At 43.3% G+C, this 15,241-nt stretch overlaps 1 protein-coding gene across 1 annotated transcript in view; it reads left to right on the top strand.

Annotated features, from left to right (window-relative positions):
* Window positions 1-15,241, top strand: part of LOC100557913 (probable cation-transporting ATPase 13A5) — a 57,446-nt gene that overhangs the window by 27,957 nt on the left and 14,248 nt on the right. The window contains exons 13-22 of the mRNA XM_062976950.1: window positions 341-402; window positions 5,026-5,173; window positions 5,290-5,376; window positions 6,018-6,174; window positions 8,924-9,041; window positions 10,029-10,153; window positions 10,336-10,499; window positions 11,278-11,382; window positions 11,467-11,546; window positions 13,303-13,345. Coding sequence (XP_062833020.1) covers window positions 341-402; window positions 5,026-5,173; window positions 5,290-5,376; window positions 6,018-6,174; window positions 8,924-9,041; window positions 10,029-10,153; window positions 10,336-10,499; window positions 11,278-11,382; window positions 11,467-11,546; window positions 13,303-13,345 — 1,089 coding nt within the window. The remainder of the gene's footprint in view (window positions 1-340; window positions 403-5,025; window positions 5,174-5,289; window positions 5,377-6,017; window positions 6,175-8,923; window positions 9,042-10,028; window positions 10,154-10,335; window positions 10,500-11,277; window positions 11,383-11,466; window positions 11,547-13,302; window positions 13,346-15,241) is intronic.

Here is a 15,241-nt window from a genome sequence, read left to right as displayed (position 1 = left end):
GTCCCTGCATGGGGAGCTAGAGCTGACAGAGGGAGCTCATCCACTCTCTCCCGGGTTGGATTCAGACCGGCAACCTTCAGGTCAGCAACCCAGCCTTCAAGTCATCCGTCCTGCCAGCACAAGGGTTTAACCTACTGCGCCACGGTGGGCTGACTGAATCAGTGGGTTCCTGGGAATGTCCTTCTACCCCCAAAGACCCCCTTTGGACCCCAGCCCTCCATGGCTCCGATTTCTAACCTTTTTGAACCTTTTCTACCTGACCTTCCTTTCTTTGAAACCAAGCCAAAAATCATGGTCACCTTTCCCTCACTTTGTCTTCGCTTTGTCTTCTTTGACCCAGACCGGGACGTTGACGGAGGATGGGCTTGATCTCTGGGGGGCCATCCCTTGCCAGGAACAGAGGTGAGGAATGCTGGATGCAAGGAAGACGGTTGTTGTTGTTGTTGTTGTTGTTATGATGACTATATTTATTTTGCATCTCCTGGTCCTTATGCTGAGAACATTCTCACATTTGCAAGCCCCACCTTGCATCTCCACTGAAGAATGAATGCAGCTTGGCTCCCTTTTAACCACCATGGCTCAATGCGATGGAATCCTGGGAGTTGTAGCTTTACAAGGGCTTGTCAAACAAAAAAGTACAAATCCCAGGGTTCATAGACTCATAGAGTTGGAAGAGACCACCTCAAGGGTTATGCAATCCACCTCCTTTCTGCCAGGCAGGAAGACACTATCCAAGCCCTCTTGACAGATGCACATCCAGTCTCTGTTTCAAATCCTTCAACGAAAGAAGGAGGCTCCACTGGACTCCAAGGAAGCATCATATTTCAGCATCGATGCACGGGGAGGATGCTGCATTCATTCATATTAATTCCTCATTTCATAACCCAAAGCCATGTCAAGGAGATGATGATGATGATGATGATGATGATGATGATTGACACAAAGACACAGTATGACACAACAAACAAGATAAATATGCTGGATTTCGTATCACAGAATCACAAGTCCGAATGTGTGATGTATTTTCGGATGATGTGTGCAGATCCAAGTTATTATTACAGTAGAGTCTCACTTATCCAATACTCCTTTATCCAATGTTCTGGATTATCCAACGCATTTCTGTAGTCAATGTTTTCAATACATCATAATATTTGGGTGCTAAATTCATAAATACAGTAATTACTACATAGCATTACTGCATATTAAACTACTTTTTCTATCAAATTTCTTGTATAACATGATGTTTTGGTGATTAATTTTTAAAATCATAATCTAATTTGATGTTTAATAAGCTTTTCCTTAATCCCTCCTTATTATCCAACATATTTGCTTATCCAACATTCTGCTGGCCCGTTTATGTTGGATAAGTGAGACTCTACTGTATTATTATTTTATATCTGTATTGTGTACTTCAATATGTATTTTATAGAAATGCAGTTTTAATGTGGATCTTTTATAGAAATATGTATATTTGTTGAATTTATGCAATGTTCATGGTTTTTAATTGTGTCGTAACCCACCTCGAGTTGCAGGGAGAGGCGGGTAAGAAATTCAATTACAGTATTATTATTATTACTAGCTGTGCCCGGCCACGCGTTGCTGTGGCAAAGTGGTGGTGGTATTGGTTAAAAATTGTTGTGTAATTTTTATTTGACATTATTTGCATTTTTTAAATTAATTTTATTGTAAGTTATATTTTTATTTATTATATTTTATTATTTTCTTGTATTATTTTTAGTTATTTTCTGTTATTATAGTATTTTATTGTATCAATTTTTTTAGTGTTTATTATTATTTTTTATTGGGTTGCTAGGAGACCAAGTTGGAGGAGCTTAGCCTTCTAACTGGCAGCAATTGGATAAAAGCAATTATTCCTCTCCCTCTAATTAGGACTTTATTTTTCTTTTCTTTTTGTTGTATCAACCTAGAGGCGTGGATGATGGGTTGTGTTGTCAAATTTCGAGGTTGGGGGGCATGTAGTTTTGTTGTTTTGTGGGTCGCCGTGATGCCATCACTCTTTTATATATATAGACTAGCTGTGCCCGGCCACGCGTTGCTGTGGCTTTTTTTTAGTGATGTTGGTCAATCTACATTGGGTTTTATTTTTGTTGTGACCGTCAACAAAAATTATACAGTATTATTTATTCATTTATTACATTAAAGACATATGATAGGATATTACGCTATAACATATACGACTATTTCACAATATTAGTAGTAATATATATATATATATATATATATATATATATATATATATATTGTTTTGTTTTGTTATTAGTATTATATTGTAGTGTATTATAATATTATTAGCAGTATTATATGTATATACAATGTATTGTATTATATATGTATTGTATTATTATATATATTAATATATTGCAAATTGGCCCCAGAGTACGGAATGGCCTTGTAGTTTCAAAGCTTGGGTGGTTCCGTGTGTTAGAGGGGGGGAATGCTTTGTTGGGAGGTGCTAGGTGGTCCTGATTGTTTCCTGGATGGAATTTGTGTGTTTTCAGACTGTTGTTGTTTATTTACTGTGCTGAGATGAGAGAGTGATGAGTACGGAATGGCCTTGTAGGTTCAAAGTGTGGGTGGTTTCCTGTGTGAAGGGGGGAATCCTTTGGTGGGAGGTGTTAGATGGCCCTGATTGTTTCCTGGATGGAATAGCTGTGTTTTTAGAGTGTTGATCTTTATTTACTGTCCTGAGATGATATTGTTGTGTATTATTGTACCACAGTAATTATTTCATATTACAGTAGAATCTCACCCAACATTCGTTTATGCAATGTTCTGGATTATGCAATGGAGTCTGCCTTTTAATAGTCAATGTTTTTGGAGTGAGTGTTTTTAATGTATTGTGATATTTTGGTGGTAAATTTGCAAATACAGTAATTACTACATAGCATTACTGCGCATGGAACTACTTTTTGTGTCAAATTTGTTGTATAACATGATGTTTTGGTGTTTAATTTGTATAATGATGACCTAATTCGATGTGTAATTGGTTTTCCTGAATCCCTTCTTATTATCCAACATATTTATTTATGCAACGTTCTGCCGGCTTGTTTATGTTGGATAAGTGAGATTCTAGTGTATATTTATAATGTGATATTATTTGTTTAGAAGTGGATTATATGAGGCGCCTTCTGTTATAACAATAATAATTATTATAGTCTTGAATGATTATCATTGTGATAAAAATAATAACTACTTATTATTAGTTGTTATTATATTGTTGAATGATTATCAATGTTATAATAATAATTATTAATTTGTGAATGATTATTACTATAATAATAATAATAATAATTTTCTATTATTACGATTTGTTAATACATTGTTGAATGATTGTCAGTGTTATAATAATAAGAACTGACTATTATTATGAATTATTATGTTCTCGAATGATTATCAGTATTATACTAATAATAAATTAGTATTATTATTGGTGATTATGACATTCTTAACTGATGATCAGTTATTATATTAATAATTATTACAGGGAAGGGAAAGGTGAGGGCGATAGGGTTTGAGAGGGGAAAAAGGGGGGCTTCTGAGGCATTGGAGGGGTTGTAATTTGTGGGTGAGAACAACAACAACAATAACAACAACAGAAAAGGGGGAAGCTCAGCCTGGGCCAACTGGGGCCTTCCCTTGACTTGTTTTGGGCGCCAACTTCCACCCTTCCTGGCCTGAGGCGCTTTCCTTTTCCCCACCAGCCGTTTAACCGGGTGAGGGGGAAAAGGAAGGGCCCTGAGGCCGGGAAGGGCGGGGGGGGGGGGGTTGGTGCCCCAAACCACTCGAGGGGAGGTCCAGGCCTGCTCGAGGGCCGTGCCCTCCTCTTCCCCCCTCACCTTGAAGAGCTTGAAGACCTCCGAGAAGAACCGAGAAGGGAGGAGGAGGAGAGAGGGTGAGGCGGGGGGGGCTCCACGGGGCCTTCCTCGCATTGGGGGGAGGGGAGAGGGGCGGGAGGAGGGGGCCTGAACGGCAACCGGGGCCCTCCATGGGCCCTGAGGGGGGGGAGATTGAGGGGGAGAGGGCAGAGAGCGACGTGAGGCCCGCACGCCTCCCAGCGCGGCCTCCTCCATCCCGCGCCCAGCAAGGAATCGGCCTTCCTGCCTTCCTTCCTTCAGCTCTGAGGCGAGGTGTGTGTGTGCGCGCGCGGGAAGGGATGGGGGGGTGCGCGCAGGCGCACATCGCCTGTTGCAGTTTTTGGCCGTTTGTGGCCCTGTGATTGTGTTTGTCATATAAATGTGTTGTATCTTACTGGAGCCGCGCGAGCGCCATAAAGGTTTGAAGCATGGTGTTTTTGCGCATGCGTACTTAGTTTTGGCATTTTTTGGTGTTGTGATAGTGTTTTATGTGTAAATTTGTTGTATCTTACTGGAGGCGGGGATGATGGATTGCGTTGCCAATTTTCGAGTTTGGGGGGGCTGTAGATTTGTTGTTTTGTCCATCGCCGTGATGCCATCACTCTTTTATATATATAGATTGACACAATGACATAGTCTGACACAGCAAACAAGAAAGATATGCTGGATGATGATGATGATGATGATGATGATGATGATGATTATTATTAACTTCATTTCTATCCTGCTCTTCTCACCCCGCAGGGGTCTCAGAGCAGCTTACAACATACATTTAGGAAAAATTCAATGCCTCATTATACAAAGCAAATAAAACATAACATAAAATCTATAGAAACCATCAACATATAAATACAACTAGCATCTAGATTCACCCTACTAGCCCCCCCCCCCCCCCATCTCATGATCTTAAGGTTTTCTTTGTCTCCCTTGGATGGTGCTGGGATTGAGTTCGTGTTGCTTTTGGCTTGTTGTGAGCTGCCTTGAGGGGGAAAGACGAGAGGCAAACAAATGAAAGAAAGCCACGAGCAATGAGGGGATGGAGGGTCTTCAGCTCAAGAAGATCAGCCACTGCTGTAAAGCCTTATTCTTTGCACAATTGATGTATTGGCTTGTGTTTATCTCACGTGTATTTCTCTCTTTTCTGCCCCAGCTTCCTCCCCTTGCACAGCTTCTCCTCGGGCCCTCTGCCCTGGGGACCCCTGTGCCAAGCCATGGCCACCTGCCACTCGCTCCTCTTCCTGGAGGGGAGGATTCAGGGGGACCCCATGGACCTCAAGATGTTCGAAGGCACCGGATGGGTGAGCCTCTTCTCCTACAACGCCATGAGTATAAAATGAGTATTTGATACTAGTATCATCTGTAAGTGAGTTCAGAGGAATCCCCTGGAACGCCTTCTGTGTCTTTCTTCCTTCAGGAGATGCAAGAGGCCAGTTCGGAAGAGAAGGAAACGGGGGAGACGGAGGAATTCACCATTGTTAAACCAGGAGCCACTGCTTCACAGGTGAATTTCCTTCCAAAGAACCCTTTGCCCTGGAAACCCCTTCAAAAGACCCTTCATGGTTCAAACCAGCCACCCAACTCTTGGAAATTGGTCGCTGTATCTGCAGCTTCTGGGGTTTAGCTTTGGATTGCATGTAAAGAACTATCAACCCAAGTTGGACTCTAATCTACAATGTAGGATTACTGAAGTCTGACTCTATTTTAACTGACTTAGCTCAATACTATGGGATCCTTCTCTGCCAAAGAGGGCTGGTGTCTCACCAAACTACAAATCCCAGGATTTCATTGCATTGTGCCATGGTGTTCAAATGCTAGCAAACTGCCTTATTGAATTAATTTTGACAATGTAGATGCACCCTTAGATACATCTGGAAAGAAAGTTCCATGAAAAATAAACTGATAGAGAAGGTTAATCCAGAGGAGGGTTTCTGTCACCCACCGAAAAGACTGGGGAGATGCAGGGCAGAACCGAGTGGATCAGCGGGTGAGCACAGAGAAGCTGGCCTCTCTTGCAAACCTCATGCAGAACTGGCTCCAGCATGAAATGGGGGTCCAGATATCTCACATACTTCCAAGCTAATTTCCCTTGGTGGAAGGCCAGTTCAACAGGGCTATGATCTCACTGCTTCTCCCCCCGTCCAGGCCCCGTCGGAAGGGATGTCCATCCTGCACCAGTTCCCCTTCTCCTCGTCTCTGCTGCGGATGTCGGTCGTCACCAAAGAGCTGGGCAAGGACACCCACGGACTCTACATGAAGGGAGCCCCCGAGACCGTGGCCAGCTTCTGCCACCCAAAGACTGGTAGGAGGAAAAGACAATCTGTGGGTGTGATGGGCCAAAGCCAGAAGGGAGCCTCGCCGCCTTCTCGGTCTCAGATATTCCACTTCTGGGGTCAAGGCTGCAGTCATTCTTGGAAAAAACCCTGAGTGCCCAAATGTCCCCTCATTTGTAGACTCTGGTGAAGATGCCTCTGGCCCAGTCTGGCTTTCCAGCCATGTATATGTCTTTAAAAATGTACACAGCATCCACACTGGGGCCACAGTCCAGGAGAGAAGTTGCATAGAGGATGTTCCCCTTGTAAAGCCACAACATGGGTTTTCTCCCCCAGTTATACTCTGGATCACACCATGGTGACTGTACCTGGTGACATCCTTTGCATTATGCTACTGTTGCACAATGGTTGAGAGACTTGCACGACACTTCCAAAAGCATGACTACATTTGCAAGAGTGCTGTTAGGTCACCAGTAAAGGTCTAGTCATGGTGTTATTCCTGAATAAGGAGAGAAGTTCCGGAGATATAGCTTCTCTCTAAGGGTTTCTCATATTGGGCACCTGCAGCTGCCCAAGGTTCCAGGTGGGATTCAGTCTTAGCTTTGCATGAAACTGCTGCCAGGGATTGAGCCCAGGACCTTCGGCATCCAAAGCAGACTCCGTGACACTTGGCTACAGCTCTCCTCAGCAGGTTTTCTGGCCAAAAGCAAGACAGGAACTTCAGAACAGAATTCTTCTCCTCTCCCTTCTCCCATTCCCTCTCATCTTCCCGCTCGCTCTTTCTTTTCTCTTAATCTTCATACAAGACTGTCGTGAATGGCAGGAAAACAAAGTGGTTTTGGGCTGCTTCACCTTGCTCCTCTGACTGAACCCAGGCCTTTATTGTTCATTTCAGTTCAAAAGGAAAGCCCTTTGTTAAGGGATTTTATGGGGATTAAGATCCTGTCTTTATGTAATGCCTGACTTGCGCAATTCATTGGCACTGGATCTTTGAAAGGCAACCAGTGAAAGAGGCGTTTGGCACAGATTGCTTCTCTAAGTCAGAGTCTCAAAGATCCTCCACACTTAGTAGAGTAGAAGAAGTGTTTGTCAGAGTATTTGCAGCACAGCAGTAGTTAGATGGAAGCAGTGGAGCGCAGAATGAAGAGACACTCAGAGACGGTAAAACTATTTACAAAGTTTTACTGTATGCAGCAATAATCAACACAAACAGACTTGCAGATGACAGATGAACACAGGACTGTTCTGTTCTCCAACAGAACTTGACTCGAACTCTAGGCAGACAGAACTGAACTGAACTGATGCAATCGTTATGCACAAACACTTGTGTCTGGATACTCCCTAGTTCCAGCCACACATCAAGGACATCACAGCTTCTTGGCAATTAACTCTTTCCACACCATGGTACATTCTGGATGATGCAATCAGTTGCAATACAAGCATGGCACAAATTGCATTTAAACACTATCAATACACAAATCCCACATTAACAGAGTTGACCCATGTCGTGTGTCAGACCTCTGTCAGCTGGGCACCAAGAACCATACACGGAGGCCAGTCTCTATCTAATATTATTATATATTTCTAATTAAGGAAATATATAAAGGCAATAAAAACAAGTGAAGAATATAGTTCAGAAGCAGACCTTTCAAATGAGGTCAAATATAGTCCAAAAATGTATTGTCCAATAAATGATATTAGAGTTCAAAGTTTTAATCCACTTGACCGAAACACACACTTCTGCCAAGCAATAGTGTGGGGAAATGTCAGAGTCTTAGAGTCCAAGGTAGCTTGACAACAAGGCTGGAACAAGGCTGGAAATAAACTTGGTTCTTTGACTAGGTCCGTGACTAGAAACAAGGTAATCCGTGGATCCTGGAACAAGGTTCGTGGTCGAAAGCAAGGCAATGCATAAACTTGAATACGTGATCTGGGAGGCAAGGAACTGGGGTTACGAAGTCCACACACGATCTCACTCCTGAAGCTGATCTGTTGACTCCGCAAAGAATCTCCCGCGCCAAACACCTATATTGGGTCTCGTTTTCCCGCCAACAATCTCTTTCCCTAGAGAACGAGAAGCGAAACCCAACTCTGTCCAGATGCATGACTCCTTAGAATTTCCCAAGGGAAGCAGGCCTAATCAGCCTGTTGTTTGGCAGCGATCTGTAAACTCCTCCGATTTGCTTCTCTGACTCCTCTGTCTCTAGAGTAAGATTCCTTCCTGGGAAACGGAGGGGAGTAATGCCCAAGGCCTGTTTTACTGAATTCTTGAGGGCAAACATCAACATCCGGCAGGTGAAGGGATTCCGGGTCTTGTTGAACCGGCGAAAATCCCATGTTTTCATCTTCATCTGCCACGATAGTACTAGGAACAGGACTACAAGGCCCATGAGGCATCACATCGTGTGATCTTCTCATGTTGGCCCAAACCTCTTAGAAGAGGGCTCACTCTGCCACAGCAACAACTGAGGCACAGATGTCATCATTGGTGGTTCTGGTGCACATCCAGGATTGTGCATTTAGTCCTTGTCCAAGGCGCTTGTGTGGCAGCCCAAGGGGTCTCTCCAGGCAAGGTATGCTCACCAAAAGAGCCCAATGCCCTTGCGTGGCTGCAATGGTGGCCTTGTGAACCTTACTGGATCTGCAACCTCTCTCTTGGTTCTCCATCTCCCGAATATTGGAGGTCCTGCTGGTTCTGCTTCAGGGCCAAGGCTTCCCTGACTCTTTGCCCACGTGACTATGACACTCAATGCCTTCTTCCTCCATCTTCCCCTCCAGTGCCCTCCTCCTTCCAAGAAGAGCTGAAGTCCTTCACGGCGCAGGGCTTCCGGGTAATCGCTTTGGCCCACAAGGTGCTCTCCCTGGATGCAGAGGACAGCCTCAGGGACCTGGACAGGTAAGGCCTCTGTCTCATAACTCTGTCTCAGTGAAGGACAGGACTTCATGGCTTGCTCCCTTTTCAATCCATGTGTCGTGCCTCATTTGTGCATTGCGGTCACTACTAATGCACAACTGCTTGTCCGACGGGCAAACCAATGGGACGTGCTATTTTATTATTTTTATTTTATTTACAGCATTTATATTCCGCCCTTCTCACCCCGAAGGGGACTCAGGGCGGATCACATTACACATATAGGCAAACATTCAATGCCTTTTAACATAGAACAAAGACAAACAAACATAGGCTCCGAGCGGGCCTCGAGCTCATGACCTCCTGGTCAGAGTGATTCATTGCAGCTGGTTGCAGCTGGCTTGCTCTCCAGCCTGCACCACAGCCCGGGCCCCTACTCTTTATAAGTATACGGCATTGTTTTTAGCACTGTTAACCACATGTTGCTGTTGTTGATTATTATTATTATTATTATTATTATTATTATTATTATTATTATTATTATTATTGACACAACGATGTTGTATGACACAGCAAACAAGATAGACATGCTGGATTTCATATCACAAAATCACGTCGTTTAGGACTGTGTGATGTATTTTTGGATGATGTGTGCAGATCCCAGTCGGGTGGCCTTTTGCAGTTGGCAGATCGTGATTTTGTCAATGTCTATTGTTTCTGAATAATAATAATAATAATAATAATAATAATAATAATAATAATAATAATAATAATAATAATTGTAACAATAAAGAAGTGCAGCAACCCCTAAACCTATTTCAGAATGCAGGTTGAGTCTTCCTTATACAAAATACTTGGAAGCAGAAGTTCATTGGATTTTGGATCCCCCCCCCCCCCCCCCCGGGACATTAACTCCATTTGGCTCCAGAGGCGCCTGGCCCTTGTATGTCCTGCCTGGTCGGAGAGAAGCCTTCTTTCCCCTCCTGTTGGAGAAGTAACCCCCACCTGTCGCTTTCTTCTTCTTCTTCCGAGGGACGAGGTGGAGTCCGGCCTGACCCTCCTGGGCCTCCTGGTCATGGAGAACCGGCTGAAGGGCGAGACCCGGCCTGTCCTGGAGGAGCTCAGGGACGCCCGCATCCGGACTGTCATGGTCACAGGTACCGCCGCTCCTCTTTTGCTCTGCTGCTTTTTTATGGTTCATCCATGCATTGAGAATGCGCAGAACCAATGCTGTGGAGTTAAGGCCATTGTGACGCAGCCAACACTCCCATCAGTCCCTTGAGGGTCAAGTGAAGCTCCCTTGAGACTCAATCCCTTGGCCTCGCCTTCTCCTTTGCAGGTGACAACCTGGAGACGGCCGTCACGGTGGGCAGGAACTCTGGCATGATCCCTTTGGGAGACAGAGTCATCCTGGTGGAAGCTGCAGATTCTGAGGGCCCCCAACCGGCATCTGTTACCTGGCAGGTGATGGAGGACATGCAGTCTTGCAAGGAGAAGAACCAGGTATTGTATGCTAGACCTTCAGCGGCATGTGGGTTGATGAGCCTGAGCAGTGTTGTAGCAGCATTGGGGAAAATAAGAGCCTTTCTGTACACAAACATGGATTTCTGAGGGTCAAAAATCCCCTTCCAAAATGTATGGTGAACCAGCATGAAGCAATGGTTTGGGATAGGACTCTGGAGAGCAGGTTTTGGGTCATTGCTCAGCCCTGGAAACCCATGGGTGACACTGGGTGAATCACAACCTCTCAGCCTCAAAGGAAGGCAAGGACAAGTTCTGTTTCTGTTTAGCTGGAGATTAGAAATGAATCATTTGACAAATTTTGTATTTTAATGGCATCTCTTAATATCTCAAGACAGCACTTTTCATTGAGGATGAGAAAAAATGCATATATTATTATTTATGGCCTTGTTGATGGAGCTGGCCCACCTTCTTAGGTGGGCAAAACAGGTGTCCTTGTGGTTTACCTGTGAGTTCAGTGTTTGGCATCATTTCTAGAGAAATATCTGCCCACAAGATGAAAGAGGGTGAAAGGGAGCAAGAAGGGGTCATTTTACAGCCCCATGGCCTTTGTTGTTATTGTTGTGTGCCCTCAAGTCATTTCCAGTGACAACCCTAAGTCTGTCTTATCACCGGATTTGTTCAGCAAGATTTAATCAGAGAAGGTTTGCCATTGCCTTCCTCTGAGGCTGAGAGAGTGGGACTCTTGCCATTGGGTTTCCATGGAAATTTGCATAAATCCTAAAACCCACCTTGGGAATCACTTTCCCCTGACTTCCAGGATCCTTGCATTAGCATTGATGGCAGCAGCACCAGCTTCCACTTTGCTATGAATGGGAAGACCTTTCAGGTTCTCCAGAAGTACTTCAGCCCTTTGCTGCCAAAGGTAAATTGTGGGGCAAACTGGGACGAGGGGAGGTTCTTTGCTGGTGCAAATGGAATAAAGATAAACTCATTGGGCTTTCCCCAGATTCTTGTGAATGGGACCGTGTTTGCACGGATGTCTCCAGGGCAGAAGTCCAGCCTGGTCGAGGAGTTCCAGAAACTGAAGTGAGTGATTTGGTCCTAAAATAGAGAAAGGAAGGGAGGGAGGGATGCATTTCCCCCAAAACCCTGGAATATTTATTTATTTATTTATTTATTTGTGACATTTATATCCCACCCTTCTCACCCCGAAGGGGACTCAGGGCGGTTTACAAGTATGTATACATACAATATATTATATTATATGACTATATTGCAATGTAATATAAATATACAATTATAATAGTGAATTATAATTTTTATTACATTGTATTACATCATAATATTATTATTAATATTACATGTATATACAATCTATATATATAAAAGGGTAATGAAATTTCGGCCTAGGACAAAACAACAAAACTACACATCCCAGAAACACTAAACTTGGCAGCACAACCCCTCATCCATGCCTCTACGTTCATACAACAAAAAGAAAAGAAAAATAAAGTCCTAATTAGAGGGAGAGGAATAATTGTTTTTATCCAATTCTGCCAGTTAGAAGGCTAAGCTCCGCTCACTTGGTCTCCTAGCAACCCACTCAGCCCAGGGGACAGGCAGAGTTAGGCCTCACTTAGGCCTCTTCCACACTGCCTATAAAATACAGATTATCTGATTTTAACTGGATTATATGGCAGTGTAAACTCAAGGCCCTTCCACACAGCTATATAACCCATTTAGAATCATATTATCTGCTTTGAACTGGATTATCTTGACTCAACATTGCCATATAATCCACTTCAGTGTGCATTTTATCCAGCTGGGTAGAAGGGGCCTCATACTTCGCCACAGCAACGCGTGGCCAGGCACAGCTAGTATATTATAATATTAGTATAGTGTAATATTATTATATATTATTATATCATTAAATTGATACAGGAGACAATAGATTGATGGACCATTATGGAAGGAGTCAGAGCCAGTAAACTGTATTCTTTTTTTAATATATTTTTATTGAAGTTTTACCTTATAAGATAGAGTAAATTAACATCGAAAGAGAGAACATTTGATTGTATAGAAAGTAGGAAAACAGATTAAAGAAGGATCAAAAAGGGAGAGAGAGAAAAAAAGAACCAAAAACGAAGCTAAAGTGTCCATATTTATATAAAAAATAAAAAATAAATAAATCTGAACAAATGGCGATATAAAAATGCAAAAGTACTTGGCAAAGAAACACACCAAAAAGCAAAAGCAAAAAGCATTAGCACTGGCATTAAACACTTTGAATAAAATCGCTAGTTTAGAAGCAGCTGACATTGGAAATGTTCTAACAAAAAACTGCCAAAAACTGTTAAAGTTAAACAATCATTGTTGTTTCCAGTTGGAAAATTAAATAATAATAGTAGTAGTAGTAGTAGTAGTAGTAATACTAATAGTCAGGATTTCCAAGACAATAGATTGATGGACCATAATGAAATACTAATAGCCAGTAAACTATTGATTTGAACGTTGGACTGTGAATTCAGGGCTCGAATCTCTGTTCAGCCATAGAAACCCCCATTGGGTCACCTTGGGCGAGTCACACTCTCACAGCCTCAGAGGAAGGTGATAACAACCCCCCTTTAAACCAATTTTGTCAACAAAACCTCAGGACAGGTTTGCCTTAAGGACCCTCAAGGGCACAAGACAACAATAGAAGAGAGGGAAGCATGAAGGCATCTACAAGAATAAACATGGTCACCTTAAGGATATCACAAGACTTGTTTGTGTCCCAAGAGATCGTGTTGTGTTCTTATTTTATTTCCTGGGTGGCCCAACAATGTCTTCTCCTGTCTTGCAGTTACTTTGTGGGGATGTGTGGAGATGGAGCCAATGACTGTGGGGTAAGCCATTGCGACCGTTGTCGTGTTGTTGTGTTTTTGTTACCTCCATGTTCGTTGTTGTCCATCCTGATCCCTCCCCTGTAAACATGATGGGGATCTTTAGTGGAAACAATCCCTTCCAAAACCATTTAAAGCAAGGTCCATCTCTTCATAGTAAGTAAAGACTTTGCATATTGATTATGTAAGGAGGCATCTTGTTTGGTTTTCAGTCCATCCTTTACTGCAGCAGTTCTCAACCTGTGGGCTGTGGCCCAGCAGTGGGTTGTGAGAATGAAAATCCGGTCTGAACTTCCTTCCTTTTTGTTTATTTATTTTATTTACGCTTCTTTCTGCAGAACTGACCATTGCATTGGGTACACCACATCAGCTCTAGATTATTAATTATTGTTTTCTGTGGGTGAGCAGATGGCGGCTACTGTATCAGAAACTAGATCTGATGTGGTAGTGTTTGTAAGATGCTTTTTAAAAAAGATATTTTAAAGATGTTTTTAAACTGTTAGATTTTAGCCTTTCTTGTAAGCTGCCCTGAGCCCTAGGGGAGTGGCGGCATATAAGTTTAAATAATAAATAAATAAATAAATATTCAGTTTTCTGAATCAGCACCCCAAATAACCAAACCGAATCTAAAGTTGACCAAAAACTGAATTGTAACCCTTTTGGTACTAATGTTGGAGAGTGGCCCCTGGTCACAATGGACTCTGGTCAAGTGGGCCCTGGTCAAAAAAAGGTTGGGAATCACTGATTTAACACAATGTCCACCTCCTTATGGGAAGTAAACACACTGCATCTATTTAGGGTTCACCTTGTACACAATATTGATCATGTAAGAACGAATCTCACCTTGTTCTCTCATCATCCATTACTGTGTCAGTGTATTCATCTCTGCTTATTAGAGCAAAAGCAGTCTGTGCTCAGAGCTGAGAGGGGTGCTGAGAAGAGGTTATCTTTCCCCTTAGGACCTAATTTTATAGGGTCATAGAATCATAGAATCATAGAATCGTAGAGTTGGAAGAGACCTCATGGGCCATCCAGTCCAACCCCATTCTGCCAAGAAGCAGGAAATCGCATTCAAAGCACCCCCGACAGATGGCCATCCAGCCTCTGCTTAAAAGCCTCCAAAGAAGGAGCCTCCACCACAGCCCCGGGGAGAGAGTTCCACTGTCGAACAGCCCTTCTCACAGTGAGGAAGTTCTTCCTGATGTTCAGGTGGAATCTCCTCCTTTTCTGTAGTTTGAAGCCATTGTTCCCTTGTGTCCTAGTCTGCAGGGCAGCAGAAAACAAGCTTGCTCCCTCCTCCCTTTGACTTCCCTTCACGTATTTGTACATGGCTATCATGTCTCCTCTCAGCCTTCTCTTCTGCAGGCTAAACATGCCCAGCTCTTTAAGCCGCTCCTCATAGGGCTTGTTCTCCAGACCCTTAATCATTTTAGTCGCCCTCCTCTGGACGCTTTCCAGCTTGTCAGCATCTCCCTTCATCTGCGGTGCCCAAAACTGGACACAGTATTCCAGGTGTGGTCTGACCAAGGCAGAATAGAGGGGGAGCATGACTTCCCTGGATCTAGACGTTATTCCCCTATTGATGCAGGACAGAATCCCATTGGCTTTTTTAGCAGCCGCATCACATTCTTGGCTCATGTTTAACTTGTTGTCCACGAGGACTCCAAGGTCTTTTTCGCACACACTGCTGTCAAGCCAGGCATCGTCCCCCATTCTGTATCTTTGATTTCCATTTTTTCTGCCGAAGTGAAGTATCTTGCATTTGTCCCTGTTGAACTTCATTTTGTTAGTTTTGGCCCATCTCTCTAGTCTGTCAAGATCGTTTTGAATTCTGCTCCTGTCTTCTGGAGTGTTAGCTATCCCTCCCAGTTTGGTGTCATCTGCAAACTTGATGATCGT

This window comes from Anolis carolinensis, chromosome 3, assembly GCF_035594765.1.
Source record: "Anolis carolinensis isolate JA03-04 chromosome 3, rAnoCar3.1.pri, whole genome shotgun sequence".
Classification (NCBI taxonomy): domain Eukaryota; kingdom Metazoa; phylum Chordata; class Lepidosauria; order Squamata; family Dactyloidae; genus Anolis; species Anolis carolinensis.
Note: the sequence above shows the minus strand (reverse complement) of the source record. Positions and strands in the feature narration are given on the sequence as shown.